The sequence below is a fragment of the Centruroides vittatus genome, unplaced genomic scaffold, assembly GCF_030686945.1.
Source record: "Centruroides vittatus isolate TY-2023 unplaced genomic scaffold, ASM3068694v2 contig_452, whole genome shotgun sequence".
Lineage (NCBI taxonomy): Eukaryota > Metazoa > Arthropoda > Arachnida > Scorpiones > Buthidae > Centruroides > Centruroides vittatus.
The window spans coordinates 1,734,384-1,754,477 of NW_027122248.1; the positions used below are offsets into that span (position 1 = coordinate 1,734,384).

The 20,094-nt window shown below is 33.1% G+C and overlaps 1 protein-coding gene across 2 annotated transcripts in view; it reads right to left on the reverse strand.

Annotated features, from left to right (window-relative positions):
• Positions 1 to 12: 12 nt before the first annotated feature.
• Positions 13 to 20,094, reverse strand: part of BRWD3 (bromodomain and WD repeat-containing protein) — a 77,470-nt gene continuing 57,388 nt past the window's right edge. For both annotated transcript variants that reach the window (XM_067272667.1, XM_067272666.1), the window contains 8 exons: positions 19,582 to 19,707; positions 10,729 to 10,876; positions 8,830 to 8,985; positions 5,462 to 5,614; positions 5,247 to 5,371; positions 4,885 to 5,123; positions 3,261 to 3,374; positions 13 to 3,148 (listed from right to left, as the gene is read on the reverse strand). In XM_067272667.1, the coding sequence (XP_067128768.1) occupies positions 2,328 to 3,148; positions 3,261 to 3,374; positions 4,885 to 5,123; positions 5,247 to 5,371; positions 5,462 to 5,614; positions 8,830 to 8,985; positions 10,729 to 10,876; positions 19,582 to 19,707 (1,882 nt within the window). In that variant the 3' untranslated portion in view covers positions 13 to 2,327. The remainder of the gene's footprint in view (positions 3,149 to 3,260; positions 3,375 to 4,884; positions 5,124 to 5,246; positions 5,372 to 5,461; positions 5,615 to 8,829; positions 8,986 to 10,728; positions 10,877 to 19,581; positions 19,708 to 20,094) is intronic.

Genomic DNA, 20,094 nt, shown 5'->3' on the forward strand with positions numbered 1-20,094 from the left:
CTTCACAGAATGTACAAAATTTCAATAAATATTTATTTTTACATTTATCTATAAGAAAGAAAACATTACAGTATTGAAGAACTGCACTATTTTATTTCCTGTCCACATGAAACAACCAACAGCCATACCAACAAATAAGCAAAATTAAATTTATGGATTCATTTTGATCGTGGAATGAAAATCTTTATAAATGGAAAGACTTAAAATTTTATTCGATACTGCGATAAAAAGATGTCGAAGGAATTAGTTTCGTTCGAAAGTTACGCAAAGTAAAACTTTTTACAGATGATTACGATCGTCGGACCTCTGGAGTACATCAACAATTTAACAAAGTGTACTAAAAAGTAATTTCCATAAATTGGCAGTAGTGGCTTCTCATAGAATTATCGTACATGAATGTCATAAAATATTTCCGTCACAAAATGAGACATTCTAATTTTCCACACGACAGAGTCGATGACCGAACGAGTAAGGAATCTCGAATTTAGTCTCGGATATAAATCTGTGCATCTTTATGTTACAAAAGGCAATTGTTTTAGTCATTAAAAACACCTTAGTTGGTCCACATTACACACAAATTCATAGCAATCTTTAAAGCTCTTCATTTATAAATGTAAGCTTATTTTGTGACATCTAAATGTTAGGCAGTGAGATTTGACCAGATGTGGATACGTACCGATGGGTCAAAACAAAACGGAGTGCTGCGGGCAATGAAGGCACTATTGAAATCTAATTTAAACATTAATTACCGATAGGAATTAATAAACATATACAGTAATAGCAGAATCTTTGTATTACAATTGTCAAATCTTACGTAAACAAAACAGAATTACAGTGTTATTTTAAATACAGGAAATACTTTAACGGATACAGAACATTTATGTAATCCCAACATAAAATAACTGAATCTTACATTAATAATTAAAAAAAACGGAACAATACAATAAAATAGATTTCAAATTTATGTGGAGTCGTCTCCCCTACTGGTGTATATATTAAATTGGTAGACGAGATCTTTTTTTTTAACAATTAGTGTCGAAAGTTTTATCGATTAAAAATCCAAACTTTTGACTTCTTTAAGTACAGCAGTTTTACTTTATTTTTAATGTAAGTTATAATTTTTACACATGATTCACTGCGACATTTGTAAAAAAAAGAGCCAAATTTAACCGAAAAAATTAACTTTTTTATAATTTCTAGTTTACAAACCTTTAGAAACCAATTTTAAACCTTACTACTTGATTCTCACCATCTCTATTGGGCAAATTAAATTTTCAATTTGTCCAATCCATTGTCGTCACTTAATAATAATACATTACAAAATATTAAATACTCTTACATGCAAATGACTAGCTTTTATAAGAATTAAATAATTGTATTTATAGATGTATGATCAAAGATCGGAAATTTTGTTGGACCTTGGAAAATTAAAGAGATGCGGGAAACCTGTTAATGGCTAATTAATTATCCACGTGTGTACGACGGTGTTAACTTTCAACCGTGTCATGGGTGTTTTTTTTTACTTTAGATGTACGACTGCTCTCTCTCGTCAGCAATTAAAAATTCGAGATACTTCAAAAACATTAATAATTTAAACATTTATCTTGAAGTGTTTAATGGCAGTAAGATATTCTTAAAGATATAATAGTTAAATATGACTTTTTAATAGCACTTTTATCCTTCATATCAGATAATTGATATTATTAACAATGGGGGAAAGAAAGGGAGATACACAAAGATACTAATCAGCAATTTCTTAAAGATTGCATAATACTTAAAGGGAGGGAAAAAAGCACTTGATTTAATTTATAGATGATTAACAATATATTACATTGATGATTAGAAAAAAAATTTCTAGAAAAATCAAATTTTATTGTCTGATAACCTCCTTTTGAATTTTGTGGCTAAATTATGTATGGTAATGGTAACATAACGTAACATGTGCCATGTCTTTAAGTCTCGACCGAGAAATTGATCAATGGCATTTTGAGTAAGTAGTCCGTTTTACTGATCTACTTGGAAAATAAAGGAAAAAACATCGTATATCACAGAAAATGAGATTTTTCAGAAATTAATATGAATGGAATGATGATTATATGTTAACACAACATCTTTAAGGAATTAATTGTAACTTTTCTAGTGACAAAAACGTTATGTCACAAAGAATCCCTGATGTGTGCCGATCTCTTCCTTCCGATGATTGTACAAGATGTTACGGATATAAAAAAGGAAGCCGCAACGCACTTAAATACAGTATGTTAGGTAGAGATCTATGAGCAAATGATATTGACAATGACATTCCATCGGCTATATCACACTAAATATTATCAATCGTAGAACAAGGCTCGAACGTGGCGTGTCAGTTTTCTTCTCCTACCTCTGCTACTCACCGAGAGTACTTCCCTGGCTTCCGAACCGATCGTGTTATCAGATTCTGGCTCCCCGTCACTCTCCTCGCGATATCTGACTGTCCTCTGTCCTCGGCTTCTCGTCTGCATTCTAGAAGATAATCGACTAGGTGCATCGGCGTGACGAGTGTGTAAGGCACTCCTTGTAGCTCGTGTGCAATTGCGTGTGGCCGTACGTGACGATCGGCGAACCGGTGCATCGTCGTCGTCCTCCTCATCTTCCTCATCATCGTTTTCTTCTTCACTGAGGTTAGATGTTTGTTCGGTGTTGCTGTCAGAACTATCATCATCACTACTACTATTCTGTTTGCTATTGTCATTAGAACTATCATTTTCACTTTCATCTACTCTGTTATCTTTCTCTTCCGAACTATTTGAACTAGTTTTTTCTTCTGATTCACTTTCCTCACTTGGTTCACTTATCACTGCTCTCAATCTTGTCCTTCTGGGTCGCAGAACAATTTCCGGTTCCGGTTTACGTACAGAATTGACAATTCTACATCTTCTCCTGAGACGAGTCCTTTGTGGTCTAAGCTCTTCTTCAGAATCTTCTTTGTCGACATTGCTGCTAATTTCGGTTTCACTATCCATGTGATTAGCTTCCTCCCTTAGTCTAGAATCCTGTCTTGTTCGTCTCCTAGGAACTGTTTCTTCTTCTGAAGAATGCCTGATAGGTTTAACTCTTTTTGGATGAGATCGTGTTACTATTTTTCTGGTTTTAATTTCTCCGTTAGTCACTCCTAATGTAAATAAATGTAACGATTAATAGTTATTACAGAATTTCATACTTTTATCTGTAATAATATTATGTCTTTTATGCATCAATATTATATTTATAAATTACTTATTCACCTGACTTATACTTGCTCCGAGTATTAAGTTTTTTCGTGGCTCCTCCCGACGACGACCTCGAATTATCTCCGTCTTCCTCGTCGCTTTTAATAATTCTTTCTTTTTTCCTTGGACCTAAAATTTAAAAATGTACTTATAATTTTTCAAACTACACGTTGGAAATTTTTTATCGTGTAAAACTGAAAATTAACATGCTGAAGGTAAGCAGAAGAAAATAATTAATATTAAAAAATTAACACTGTATAATTACAGAAAAAATTTCAATATAAATATTTTGAATTTATACTATAATGACATAACAAATAATGTCAATGAGACACTATTATTTATTTATGATAACATTATGCCTGAAAAACAATTATTTTTAGGTATAATGTTACCATAAGTAACTCTAAACAAGTTAGCCTTGCCATGTTATATACAGAGTTACACTTGTCTCAGTAATTATAAGAAGAGCTTTAGATATTAATGTAACAATAATTTAATTATTGTTTACAGTTAATGCTTAAATAAAAAATTTATTACCATCAATATTATTATTATTTAAACAGAGTAGTTATATTTAGTTATTCTTCTGGAGAATGCGTATAAACTAAAGTTTGCACAAATCTGAATAAGTTATACTGTAGAAATACACTAAAGTTTAGAGGATGCATTTCACAAATGAAAATACAATGACATTCTGCTAATCTGGCAATGAGACCAATGTGGAACTGGGTTATCGAATATGCCGACTTATTGGATAATGGAATTTTTTCCGGTTTTTCAATTTCCTGGACACAATTTGACATATCTATGCATGTAAAACTATAAATCTGCCTTTTATGATTGCTTAACACACCATTTCAATTTTTCCAGATTATTCCTACTCCCAGTTGGTTTGAAACAAGAGCACCTAGTCTTATTTTGTCCTTTGTACACTTAGATTTATCTGTCTACTTTATTTTCTTTATATTTTATATATTAAAAGCAAAATGTTCCATCATTGCCACAACATAACATGCCTGAAATCACAACTAACACTTTATAACTAAATCAATCAAGACAGACATGCACATTATCCTCACTTTCCAAAATTGATTTGATTTTAATTTTAATTATTACTTTTAGTTTTAATTAACTGGGTACTGGGTACCTAGTTGCGTATAAATACAGATACTCGATGCACTGATACTTCCCCAAAGATGAGCTGAATATGCCAGCTTATTGATTTGCTGGCATACCAGATGCACTGTTAATGGAATTTCACTGTAGCCACATTTACTTGAGAAAATAAGCCAAAAAACTGCTAAATGAAATTTTTTCAACATACAGTTTAGTTTTTATGCATAATAAGAGTTATTTATCATCATTATTATTTACACTATATTATTAAAGTGCATTACTTCAAAATTGCAGATAAAACACCATAAATTACAACCCCTGTATATTAGGTCTGCAAAATATAAGTTTTATTATACTTCAAGTGATTTTTGTTCCAAATAAACTTGGATATAATAATAACTGAAAAATATATTAATGAATTCAATAAAGTAAAAGAAAAGATTATTATTATAATTCACAAACATGTTTAAAAACTCTTAATGTAAATGGATTATGTAATTGTTTCTTTCAACTATCTTACCTGTTCCATTAGTTTTGGCTTGGCTTGATTTATTTTTAGATTCTGTACATGAGGTATAATTGCGGCTAGTACTAGGACGTGAAATATCTCCATTCCTTAGGGAGTAGGAAGTGGAAGGCTGTGACATGTTTGAGGTACTCGAACGACTAGAAGTACCGCTTGTACTTGGACGGTTTAAGGCACGTGATGAACTTAAAGAAGGAACTATGTCTGTTCTAACTTGTGCAAAAGGTCTCCTCCTATGTAATTTATAATATTTTTATGGTAAAAATTTAATTATATGCTTGATCTAAGTATATGACAGATATGAGTCCGTCAATAATTTACCAATGTCAAAAACACAAGTAAAAATATGAACTAACCTATGACTAACGTACTGGTTGTTCCTTAATTTTTCTTCATATTTAACTGCAGATCTCCAGTCGCTAGTAATACCTCGTATGTGTTCTTCGAACATTGCCGATAAGCGAATGGTCATCGAATAAATCTAAAATGCATATATATAAGATTTTATTATAAGAAAACTAATGATACGTACTTATATTTTAATAATAAATTATAGAAATGCATTACTTACACGGGATTTCTTATTAGTATTATAATTTCTAGAATTTTGAAATAAAAGTCTCATATCTTTGCAAAACTTAACAGGACTCTCGTAATGATCTGCTAATAAATTCTCTCGAATTTTTCCTAAATCCGTCGGGTTATCTATTATATCACGATAATTCTATTGAAAGAGAAAAGAAAGTTATTTTAGAATCAACTTTTCCAAATAAAACTTTAAAATATTTATGAATTAAAATAATAATTTATTTTACCATTTAAATTAGAAAAAGCTTTACTAAATTAATAAAATTTAACAAAGACACTTGGAGATTCTCAATCAGAAATGAATTTAAATCAAAGTGTCTCAACTAAATACATCAAATCCAAAATTAAAATTAGGAATTAAGAAATAAATTTTGAAACAGATTTGAGAGAAACAAAACCAGAACAGGATCCAAGCCAGCAATTTCCTCAATGTAACTCTAGCTTATCATTATGGCCAACATGATTATAAAAAAAACCATTAATCCATCTAATTACCATGTGAAATTGTTTGGATTAGTGGAGTCATATGTAAAGAAAGGTAAGCCGAAAAGGGTTAATGACATATTCAATATGCTTTTAAAGATTAATTCAAGATTTCTATTTTCCTGGCTAGAAATTTTAGTGAAAAAATGAACAAATTAGCAATGAAATTAGGAAAAATGAATGGATTAGCAAGAGTGCACTGCATTTGTGACAGAACCTCCTAAACTATTTAATCACGAAAATATAAATGGCCATCAAACACAATTTTTTATTGTTAAGTTTAATTCCTGTTTTATTTATCAAATAATATCAATTAAATATGTAATGATTTTAAATAATAATAAATGTTAAATTATACTGAAAAAATGAAATGCACTTTTAAGATCGATAATATCCAATGGCACTAGTTTGAGAGTTAATCGTTCGGCTTCTGTTCACAGTGGAAAATAAAAATACAGCAAAATTACAGATGGCTTCTACACGAAAGCTTTTAAACAATTTTTCGAGAGCCATTATATTTGAGAAATTAACAAAAACTCATCTGCCTTCAAGATACAAGTTCAAGTAAGTGTGTCTAATAATATTAAAGCATGAACTGACAAATAGAAAAATGAATGAAAAAGAACTGAAGACTAGGAATATGTATACATGCTTTTGGCAGTTTCGAAAAAAATCATAACAAATGAATATATCTATGGCATTCAAAAAAATTTCTCTTGTTTGTGAAGATGCTCTTGGAAAGATTAAATGATGGAAAAGCTGTTTAATGAGTTTTTACGAATAACTGAAAGTTAAAATAAGCAGACAATCTGTATCTGCTTTCAAATTAACTTTTATCAATAAATACAGATAATCTGCAGGTTATAAGCATAAAATTATAGTATTATTTAACTAGTTATTAGGTATGATTGGAACTAAAATACAGTCAACTGCCAATTATTTGTGGGTGGACTGTCTGCAAACAAGATCGATTACAACCACACCTGGTATAGTTGTCTATCAAACTGACCAGTCGTACATACGATTGCTAAGTATGTTCCATTTTCATCAATAGGGATGATGATTTTATATAATAATAATAATTTATATTTGAAAAAATGCTAATTACTATTTTTTGAATTTACTGTCATATAGTGAATTTTATATTATATATTTTTAATTTTTTACAAATTTCATTGATATTTATTGAACTTCGCTTGCTTGGCTCATTTCTTTACTTTCATTTCTGGTTTAAATGGAATATCCCAAGAAGCCTGGAATAGCTAACTAGACATTTGTGGTTAATGTAGACATGTTTGTAATGTAGTGGCCAAGTGCAATATACCAGTAGGTATCAGCATTAGAGGGTACAGAGAGTTCCAATCCAAAAAAAGAACAGTGTAATGGCTGGAAAAAAAAGGGTGGTTTTAACAATTCAACAAAAACTTGAAATTATAAACAAAGTAAAAAAAGATTTAAAGAAAGAGCAAATTTCTACACAATATGAAATAGGAGAATTAAGTATGTGACATTTTTAAACAAAAGGATAAGTTGTTACATTTGCATTGTCATCTGATTTGTCTTCGTAAAAAAAGTAATAAAGCTGTCTACATATGATAAACTTGATAAAGCATTATGTAAATGGTTTACAAAAGTGTGAACTAAAGGAATACCAATTTCTGGGCCTATAATTACTAATAAAGCAAAGTTTTTTTTGACGTACTTGGTTTGGATGAAAAGTTTGATACATTATTGGGATGGCTGACTCATTTTAAACAAGACTCCACATCAAGTCAATATGATCTGCTTACCAATACAAAATTGTCATATGATCAACTTTTTAACACAATGTCTCATTATTACACACAATTGTAAAATTTCAGATACATACTGCTGAATTGAAATAACTAACTGTTCTTCAGCATAGAAAATCATGTATACAGATATTTAGCTTTAAAGGAGACTCATCTGCTGTACAACATTCACATGATTTGCTGTAGTTCAAAAAGACTAACAAACCATTCCAAAACCAAAATTAAAACTTTGATAGTAGGAAGAACATGTATCATATCTATACTGATGATGTAACACACATGAACTACTGAGCAGAATGAAAATTAAATGATGTGAATGAGACCACAATAAGTCAACCTTGTACCAGATTCTAATATATACCCAAATTTTTTAGACTAGAAAAATCCAAAAAAAAATAATAATAAATAATAATAATAAGATGCACATTAGAATCTAGAAAACACAGTATTACAAAAAGAAAAAAATGGCTCGATGGACAAACAAATTTATTTATATGTAAGTATCTGTAATAAAAAAAGTATTTTTCTTTAAATTTTAAGTTTTTTTTAATATCTTTTCCTTTTTTCCCAATTATCATATTATTTGTGTAAGTTAATTATCCACAGTAATCGTGTCACCTATTACAGAGGGTAATTGGAAGTCAACTGTAGTCTGAATTTATTTATTTTTCTATAATCTTTATAAAAATTTGCAAAGATTACATTAAAAACAAAGTAAATATAGATAATTACCGTATTTTACGGACTATAAGACGCATTTTTTTCTTCGAAAAATTGCCTCCAAAATTCAGGTGCATCTTATAGTTCATAGCATCTTATATGTATTTTATATGTATTTAAAAAAAAAAAAAAAAGCTTAAAAATTAAAGTGCGTCTTATAGTCTGTAGCGTCTTATAGTCCGTAAAATACGGTAATATATTTAGTAAATAATTATTTTTCATTGTTAACTGAAATTCTTTGAAAATCAAATTCTTATTTTCATGACAATTTCATATCCGAATACTTGGCTGAAATAAACCAAAACTTTAATACAAACATTAATAAAATATATATAAAAATAACACATTATCTTACTGGATATTCATTTAAATCTACAGGATTTCTAAACGGAGTGGAATCTTCACATTGAAATATAATATCTAGTAAGTCTGTACATTGCTGCTTCCAAGATCTCGACGTGTATACTTGTGACGATTCTAATCGTCGTCTCTTGTTCGCACGATGAACGTTCTGTTCAAATCATAAAAAATATGTTACAAAACTTTGTCATTCAAAATTAAACCAAAAAGTTTAATAAATATAATTACTGTGATAATTTATTGGGAGATTAGTATGTAAAAAATTTTCAATTGTCTCTTTATAGGTAAACTGTATGTCAAATTGATAATATGAAAAACTCAAAACTTTGATCGCACATAAAATAAATCGATACTTTTTTTATATATATATAATCTGTTTCAGCATTTACAATTCACTAAAATCTGTGAACTATCATAACCATCAAATAATATTAATTTTGTAGATATATTTCTAGCTAACTTTTTAAAACACTGATTGAAAAATTAGTCAATAACTTTTCAAGAATATAATTTTCACTTAATATTTACTTTACCAACAAAAAGAAAAATCTTCAGGCCCTAGTTTTATTATGATTATATAAAAAGTTTTTTCATTATATTAATGAGTGAAATGAAAATCAATTTGCAAAATTTTTATTAACTGAATTCTTGACAACAATTTTACTTTTATAATTCATGTATAACTGTTTATTAAAATTGTTAAAATTTTTTAATAGCAAAACTTGAATTGTTGTAAGATGATTAGTGAAACAACATTTTTTGCCTCTTCTCTGATTTTTCTTTTTCTTTTCTTTTCTTACCAATGAGCATAATTAGAATTGTGTTCACAGAGCATAATCATTAGCCAACTTTATTAACAATTAACAAGTTTGTTAACAATTACGCATTTCATTAATATTTGCTTTAATAAATTTATTGTTTATATTAAATAATAAACTTAACTGTTTTAAAAGTAAAAATTTCTTTAGGTATGTATTATATTATTCTATAATATATATATATAGATTAATTTATAATCAGTTCTACACATCATTTAATGATTATTCCTTTGGATCAGTTTACATTCCAATGGCAGCATGGTGCTGCAACAAAGGAGTTCTCAGAGTTCTCTACATTCTCTATATTCTGCTCTGCTAGATATCAAACTATAGATGCATACTACTGGTCTAGTGGTGCAACTCCAAGGTTAAATAATGTCCAACGTCATCTGATGCCAAAGCCATGCCATGTCAAATTAGCTGCTGGCCAGAGTTTGACTATAAGCAAGACTCCGGCAATGGTCGGTGGCCTTAAAACTCCACAATGCTGCTGATATATAAACCAGCTTTTACTTATATTTATGCTAGAATATTATCATAGATGACAAGCATAGGCAAACTTAAGCCAGTGGATAATACTAAAATTTAAAATAAAGTTGCATGTTTCCATATTATTTTTATGGCTCATAATAATAAAAAAAATAACTTTAATGCTATAACAACACAAACAAATCATAGCAATTAATCAATAAAGTGCACATTAAATCTTAAAAATCCAAATTATGTAGTATAAATTTCAAAACAGTTAAAAAGGCATATTTATTAATTATCTTTATATTATTTTCATTATATATTAACATGATTAATGCAGCTATTTTAGAACATAATATCATTTAAGGGCTTAATATTGCTTAAAAGAGCACATTTTTTGTAAGTCTACATTAACAATTGAAGAATTAATTTAGAAAATTTTACATAGATGCATTAAAATAAATTCAATTTATTTTATAGCTCAAACGTTATAATTTGCAAAGACTTGTTTACAACAATTCAAATAATAAATTTTCAGTTTTATATTATGTTGTATTTAGTTCTGAATCAAATTCAATTATAATTAATTAATAATTTGAACTCACCATTCTCCGCTTTCTGTCGTTATTCTGATTGATATGTTCTTCGTCCGTGTCGGACATATAACTGTCGGAAGTGGCATCCGATTCATTAAATTGTCTAGCTTCCATCATTTCTTGATATATTTCCATTGGATCTTCACAATTTTGGGCACTGATTAAATAACAAAAGTCATCTTACTATATTTAACTGCAATGTAACTTTTAGATTATTATTAACAGATGTGAACAGCACATTTATATTATTAATAATTTTTAAGAAATATAATATAAACTATTAATACAGTATATAAAAATATTCCTTTTGAATAAACACAAAACATCAACCAATTTAAAACACTAAAATTAATTATTTTCAATTAATTTAAGTATTAATTCTTATCTCTAATTAAAAATAAATCTCCATTTAATTTGTGTTTCTGAGAAAATTGTTCTAGAACTTAGAAAATATTCTAGTTATTTAAACATTTTGTAAATAAAGAATATAATATCTAGATATTTTATTGACTGTTTTCATTTAATTACCTCTTACTTTCATTCCTAACTCTTATTTAAAAGTTAAAACTAAAATATCATACACCTATTGCATGAATTTTTATAAGGACAAAACTGTACTGCCATAAACCATTGAGTTATAATTTGGCAATAATAATTATAAATTACTAATAAATATAGCCTGATGGTTTATGGCAGTTGAAGGTGTTATTGCTATGTATCGGGTTTAATAAAGATGTTTATATTTAATAAATCTAATGGCAAAAGACAGTACAACATCTTCCTTATACTACATTTGGTGTCCTATGTAAGTATATAAAGTTTTATAATCATGAATTTTTAATGTGACTTTTCACAAAAGAAACTGAAATAATCAGAAAGTAGGGATTTATTACAGATTACTACAAAATTAAAGAAATCAAAAAAGTTTTACCTAATCTTATTCTTTCCTTCTACATTAAATCATTAAGTATTTTTTTTAGTTTATTACTCTAATAAAAAATCAATTCATTGTGAACCAATTTTGATTTATTTCACCAAACTTTTCTTACTTCTTTTAAAAATCTTTCCTTACTCAATATTTGTATTTTATTCCTTATTTATTTTAAAATATTTCATAGAAACAGATTCCTAAAAGCATCATATTATACATTATCATAAATAAATAAATAAATATATATATATATGAATGTGAAATCTGGAAGTTAAAACCCTAGAAATTTCTGAATTTGTTCACTCCAGTTATAAACAACTTAATCAACAACATTCCATACCCGGGAAATTATTGACCCTCAAATGGCAACGATTGTCCCCTATCAACAAACCGTTATTCCTTCGGAGCAGGTAGATCATCTTGCACGATGGTTTATAGTTAGCGCCCGAACTAGTCGTTTATTTAATATCCCGGGAACACCTATGGCCCTAATAACGATTCGTTTTCGATCACGTGACAGGTTTTCCCATCAAAAACTTATAAAAGACGCTTCCTTCCCCCCCTAAGGGGCTCTCCGATCGTCTTTCGAGTACGACGTACAGTACACTGCGGCCTCCTCCGGACCCACAAAAAGCTTCTACGACTCCACTCGCCGGACTCCGTCTATTACGGAATTTATAGAGGTTTTCTAAAGTTCTAAAGAATTCTACAGTTTTGAGTGCCCGTCTACGACAGTCTACAACTTTTTTTCCGGATTCCGTCTATTACGGACTTGTTAAGAGGTATGAAAAATAATTGTAAACTCTCTCTCTCCGGCCCCTTTTTGTATACGAGGGTAGAAGTGTACTTTAGTTCGTTTAGCTTTCATTAAATTTTGTTTTTGTTATAAAATGGTGTCTTTCTTGACTGTCGGCTTCGCCTTATCGTCGACCCCATCCTTCCTCCTCCTCCACTCGCGTAACGCGTAACGCGCCGTCGACGTAACAGCCATCCTTGACAAGTGAGTCACGGGAAAAAGAGGTACGACTCCCTCTTACCTCCCCGAGATCTCACACATTGGTGACAATCGAAGGGGTTGGCGTCTTTTTAGGCACCCCCGATTTCACATATTGGTTTGCAGGAGTGGGGTCTCGACTTTTTCGAAAAATCGATAAGGCGAAAAACAGCCACAGTCGGGAGAGAGGTCGAATTGAGTTGAATTAGGAATCATAGGAGTAGGGTCGTACTAGAATCTCCGACCTAGTTGTAAGAACTAACGAAATAAACATAATGGAAGACGATCCCCGCGATGCGGCTGGGCCAGCCCACCCAAATCCTAATCCGGCACCGAATCCCCTTACATTGGGAGGTTTAGGCGGAATAATACCCCTATTACCCGTATTCTCGGGAGAAGCAGGAGGCCCTCGGGTAACGGACTTTTTTGATTCGTTAGCCGATGTTACTAAGGTAGCGGCATGGTCCAAGGCCCAGATGCTGGCAGTGGCAAAATTAAAACTTACGGGTATCGCGAGAGAATTCGTCCGAAAGGACCGAAGAATAAAAGAAGTGGAGGACTTCGACGAATTCAAGCGATTGATGATAGCGCGTTTTGAACGGGAGCCATTTTCCTTTCGATTATCTAAATTTTATGCGTGCGTGCAGAAAAGGGACGAGGACGTACAGACTTATGCTGCTAGACTCCAAGCACTGGCGATGGAGATAGAAATTACGCCGGAGCCTGGCGCGACTGCCGCCGAGACCGCGATTATTGAACGAGTTCAGAGGAAGGAGTTAGATGAAAGGCTTAAAGCGCAATTTTTGAACGGAATAGACATAAGAATCCGGCAGCGCGTAATGAGCCGTGAGGCTGAGACATTCGATGAGGCTCTAAAAGCCGCGATCAGTGAGGAAACAATTGAAAGTCTCACCGCGCATCCAAGAGGAATCATGCGAACAGTAAGGGAAAGCGATAAAACCTCATCTCAGGAGGATTTAGCGCAACTAACGTCAGCGATGGAGGAATTAAAAGCTAAAATGGACGGACTAATCCGAAACTCTCCTCGATTCGGCTCTAGAGATCCTATATCTCGCCGGAATCATCGAGGAGGCTATACTCCTAACTCCTACAATAACAATTCCTATAATAATCCGCCTCTTAAGCGCAACGAAAATCGGTCGAACGCCCCTAATCGCCGATTCGATCGACCTAATCAAAATCGGAACCGGAACCGATATAATAACAGTAATGACCCAAACAATGATAGAGATAGGGTTCGATTCAGATCCCAGTCTCCAGCAGAGGATCGAAATCGCTGGAGAGGCCAAGTTCAGAGAATCAAAGGTCAACGACCTTCAAATAGACCTAGAAGAAATCCTACAGTTGAGCGGAAACGACGCTATACTGATTCAGGTAGAACCTTTTCTCCTCCTCAAACAGATTCATCAGGAGAGGAAAGCGACACGAGATGGAAAGGCAGGATAGGACTAACGACAATCTATTCAAGACCTAAACCTGTTATATTGGTTTATGTCAATAATATTCCTGTGAAGATGCAAATTAATCCTAGAGCAGAATGTACGATCATATCGAATGACCTAGCAAACAAATTGAAGGGAAAAGCATCTGTAAAGTTTGGACTTAGACGAAAATTAGGAAATCCTTTAGGGAAGCCAACCACCGCTATTGGAACAGCAACCCCCAGGTTCAAACTACGGGGAAAGAAATTTTCCATGCCATGTGCCATCGTGCGAGCCGAGATCACAAACCCGTGTGACGGGATATTGGGACGAGACTTCATCGAAGCCCTACAATTAACACTAGATTTTGCTAATGCACAGGTGATTTTACCCAATCAGAGGACTGTTCATTTCTGCACTTCCCGACGGCCGCGCAGGAAGAAAAGGAAGCGAAGAGATACTAGTAACAGGAAGAAAAACTTCTCTCAGATCACTACCCTAAATGAAAGCTCTTCGGACATCTTCCGAAATGAACGAGTTACTCCCGCCGAAAGGAAAAGGAATCAACAAACCCGGAGCACAAGAGGAATAATTGCAGCCCATAGGAAAAGAAAGCGACCTAGAATACAGCAAGATGACACTAACACGACTGTCGATCAACCTATGGTATCACAGGGAGAAAACCCATTAACGGCCACGCCACTACCTGGCAAGCTATCCGACTCTGAGGATGACTTCACTCAGTCCTCCATACTCCCTTCGCTACCGGAAGAACAGACAGAACCGGATAGCGAGAGCGAAAGTGAGAGAGATGACCGCAAGCCCGAACGCGAAGTTTCCGAACCGGAAACGGAAGAAAAACAGGAGACCACTCCACCCTATGCTCGTCGCAGTCAAGGGTCAGCTGCTGATCGACCTTGGGTTCTATCGAGACCCACTCGCAGTCGAATTCCTCGACTTATTTCTCCTGCCGTTAGTCGGTCATCCTCCTCCTTAAGCCTGTAAACGATTTATAACATGTTGATAGGACATTAGTCGCACTTCGAGAGTAGAAGTAAAAGTAATATAGAAAGGACTTTAACATAGAGGCATTCCTTGTGAAAACCTCATTCTTTGATTTTCATAAGGAATATCGAGACCTATCAGCCCTAAACACTTTACGCCGAAGTTTAATACACGGCGGAGGAAAAATTCTAAAATTCCTCTTCGGAACAGCTACCTCCGAGGATATTACGACCTTAAATGTCGAAATCTCTAACATCAATGAACAAAACGAGAGAATTATTCATTTACTGCGCTCACAAGCCACCTTGTTGAATGATACTCTAAATATCAGCAAAAATAATCGACACCAAATCTACGTGTTATTCAAACGGCAAGAATCATTTAAAGAGCTATTAAATCGCTATAGTTACGAACTTGCGTTTGAAATAATTAGTCGGATACTCGAATTCTCTATTCAAGAGTTCCATCTCCAACTAGTAGCCTTACGAGAAGCGATTGATATACTAGAAAAAGGTCAACTAAGCACCTATTTCGTATCACGAGAAATCATGTTACGTACCCTCCGAGACATTCAACTACAGCTTCCGGAAGGTTACACTATGGTCGAACCTATAAGACCTGACACGCTATTTAAATACTACCAGTGGATTACCACCCTGGCTGTAGCAGTACCTGGTAAGTTGAGAATCTTTGCTAAGATCCCATTAATCACCCCTAGTGGATACTTCGATATGTACGAAATTATCAAATTTCCTACATATATACCTGATCTAAATACATTCGTACAAATCCAGACTAATTACCCTATAGTCGCCTTATCCATGGACAGACAGTCCTATATGTTATTACAACACTACGAATTAATAATTTGTCAAATGGATCACTTTCCTATTTGTTCCGTAAACGGACCTATTCGACGTTTCCCTCAACAAAGTTGTGAATATGCACTCTTTAGTGGCAACGAAATCGCGGTCAAAGACCTTTGTACCCGCCAAATCGTTCCACACTTTCCGCCAATTTTTAAGAGGATTGATCAACTAGGATCGTGGATTTATTCTATTCCAAATCCTCTCACCCTAACTATTAGATGTCCCACTCGACATCAACAATCTCCATTTTCATCCACTACTCATAAATTAAACAAAACGGGAATACTCCATCTCCCAAACGCATGCACCGGCTATGTACCTGGATTCGTCCTTACTTCGCCGTTCCGAATGCAAACCACCATACAATTGGAGATAGCACAACAATTAATAGTGCCACAACTAGAACAAATCGTCAACAAATCTGAGATCCTGTTGCTGCAAAAACGCCTTAAGGATCCTGACCTCCCGAAACTCACATCGGACTACGATATTCGATTAGCAGACCGTTCTTTGAACAACGTCCAATACGACCTAAATCACCTGTTACGGGAGCCAACAAAATCATCTCCCATAACTTACCCATCTTTAATAATAACCATTATTGCTGGTTGTCTAGGCGCTATCCTCACGGGACTTTGTTTATGTTATAGTTATCGCAATTACTCACGATGCAAGAAGTACTCACGATGCAAGAAGACCCGTGCGACTAGTCACCGACCTCCGCCGGAAGAGGAACACGAAGAAACCGCCTTCAACGGAGACGGAAATCCGCCCGTACCTAGCACTCCACCGGGCACTTCTCACGAAGAAAAACCCCGAGGCAACCCGACTCCACGAAAACAAAAATCTATTGTTCAATCCTATTAACAAGGTCATCCCCCCACCGCCATTTTCCCTTTTATTCCTCATTTTAACGTACTAACGTTTATACCTATATTCATAGATTTGTCGCGAACGATTCTAATATTTAGTTCGTATCCTAGAATTGTAGATTAACTCTCTTTAACGGGATTTTTTTTTCTCATACTAATCTAGATATATATTGAATCTTATTTTAACGAGAGAGAGAGTAAAATAACCTTTTTATGTAACCTTGCATACCTCTATCCGGAATTCAAGGATTCATAACTCAAAAAAATGACTTATTATTAACATTTATTTTAAATCCGAGAACAGTGTCTTCATCACCTTTACCGAAGATGGCTGACTCACGCAACTTTACACCCGATTCACCAAATTAAGAACTATCCACCCGAATTTAATTTATCCACGTGGACGGACAACTCTATCAACTTACCTACGAGTCTTGCCCATCCAGAACAATTTATATCCAAACATCCAAGATTGTGATAGTGTACTACACACCACCCAATTCCAGCGAACAAAGAAATTCCACCAAACAGTCTCAACTCATGTGAACTTTGAACTGCAGTCTCGACCCTAGGTCAACGATGACGTCATCCACCCACCCAACCACTTCCAAGAACTCCAGACGCTCGCCTCTCCTAACCTCGAGTAATAAATATTGTCACGCGTCTAAAACGCGTCGGGATATATATTTTGTAAACAACTTTGATATTATGTATTATCGCAATGATGTCACCTATTAACCTAATCCTTTCCGAGAGAGAGTAATATATCAATCTAAATTGTAAACATACCTCACCCCCCCTCTTATGAATCAAATCTTTTAAAATCACACTAACTAAGTGATGATTTTAAAGAAAGCATGGAGTGAATGTGAAATCTGGAAGTTAAAACCCTAGAAATTTCTGAATTTGTTCACTCCAGTTATAAACAACTTAATCAACAACATTCCATACCCGGGAAATTATTGACCCTCAAATGGCAACGATTGTCCCCTATCAACAAACCGTTATTCCTTCGGAGCAGGTAGATCATCTTGCACGATGGTTTATAGTTAGCGCCCGAACTAGTCGTTTATTTAATATCCCGGGAACACCTATGGCCCTAATAACGATTCGTTTTCGATCACGTGACAGGTTTTCCCATCAAAAACTTATAAAAGACGCTTCCTTCCCCCCCTAAGGGGCTCTCCGATCGTCTTTCGAGTACGACGTACAGTACACTGCGGCCTCCTCCGGACCCACAAAAAGCTTCTACGACTCCACTCGCCGGACTCCGTCTATTACGGAATTTATAGAGGTTTTCTAAAGTTCTAAAGAATTCTACAGTTTTGAGTGCCCGTCTACGACAGTCTACAACTTTTTTCCGGATTCCGTCTATTACGGACTTGTTAAGAGGTATGAAAAATAATTGTAAACTCTCTCTCTCCGGCCCCTTTTTGTATACGAGGGTAGAAGTGTACTTTAGTTCGTTTAGCTTTCATTAAATTTTGTTTTTGTTATAAAATGGTGTCTTTCTTGACTGTCGGCTTCGCCTTATCGTCGGCCCCATCCTTCCTCCTCCTCCACTCGCGTAACGCGTAACGCGCCGTCGACGTAACAGCCATCCTTGACAAGTGAGTCACGGGAAAAAGAGGTACGACTCCCTCTTACCTCCCCGAGATCTCACACATTGGTGACAATCGAAGGGGTGGCGTCTTTTTAGGCACCCCCGATTTCACATATAAGAATAAATCATTATTGAACACTGAAATAAAACCTTTTGAATATATTTAATTAAATATGAGTAATTGTAAATAAATATCAATGCAAAAATTAATTTCTCATTAAATTTAAATGTTGTATATAGTTATTGCAATTATTTCAGAATTTAATTCTTAAAAAATAACCACAGAAATGGGGATGGAAATCAACTGCCTGACAGCATTTTCAAAATTAAATGAAAAAATAAATAAAAAGTTTTTATGAATTATTCTATTTTACTAGTTATTGTTTTAATGTAAACTTTACAATTCTTTCCTTACTTTTTTCCATTCATTTCTGATATGTGGAAGCTAAATCAATATTTCATTTAATATCCCATCAAATAGTAATCTTAATTTGTATTCATTTATCAAATAAAATCATTAACATAATTTTTTCAAGTAGTTATGTCCTGTTTTATATACAATATGCACTCGATTAGACTCATGGTTTCACTTATCCCACAGGCTGAAATATATCCATGTCCCAGCTGCATCTAAAAAAAATAAAGCCACACATGGATTTATTCAAAACACATTTTGTAAGCTATGCATTACTATAAACAACCTATTCAAAATTGTAACTATGTAAATTATTGCATCACATATCTTGTCATCCATGTTACTTTTAGAATTTTAGAATTATTTTTTAGTTTTCATTTAATGACTCCTGTCACCACTCATGCCAACAGATATGAAAGCACGGATTCAAATAGCCTGTAATGAGTCTATTTGAGTGCATACAGTATAATTATATAAATTAATTTTTTTCATTTCTTATTTACATACAATTAATTAGTTAATTACCAAATTTCAGTTAAATTAATTAATGTATGATAAGTAATATTAATTTCGGATCCACGATTCTAATTTAATTTTTTAGATTAATAATGATTAAAATTATAGATATTCCTTACTACTTTGCTGAAAAAGTTTAACTCTTATCTATTGCTGTATTAAATATTTTGACTAATAATTTAATTTGAGTTTTCCCAATTTTATGCAAAACTTACTCGATAAAATGCAGCAACAATTCGCAAACTATTCTAGCATCTTGCACGATTCGACTACTCGGTTCGTTGAATTTTTTAGCATTTGTCTCGATAAATCCGACGTCGAATTTTACGGCTTGAATTCTCCTAGAAAATTCAATTACATTAAAGGTTTAGCAGACAAATCTAAGATTATTAAAGTTATGGTAAAATTATAAATATTAATTAAGAAAATAAATTTGTCTCTGATAACAATTTCCTTTTAATACAATGGTTAGTCTGCAGTATTAGATTTAGTACAATTAGATTATAGTTTACAGTAATTATACATTAAACATTTACTTAGAATATGTATTTAAATATCTTACGTATGTACCGACGATCACGAAGGGGGCCTAAGTCAGTTTTCATTTGAAGCTAGTTTGACTTTTGAATTTGTAAAAATTAAAAATATACACATTTTTTTTATCATAAAAAAGAAAACACGTATATTTACTCTTGCAAAATAACTTTTTTTCATGTAACTGTATAATT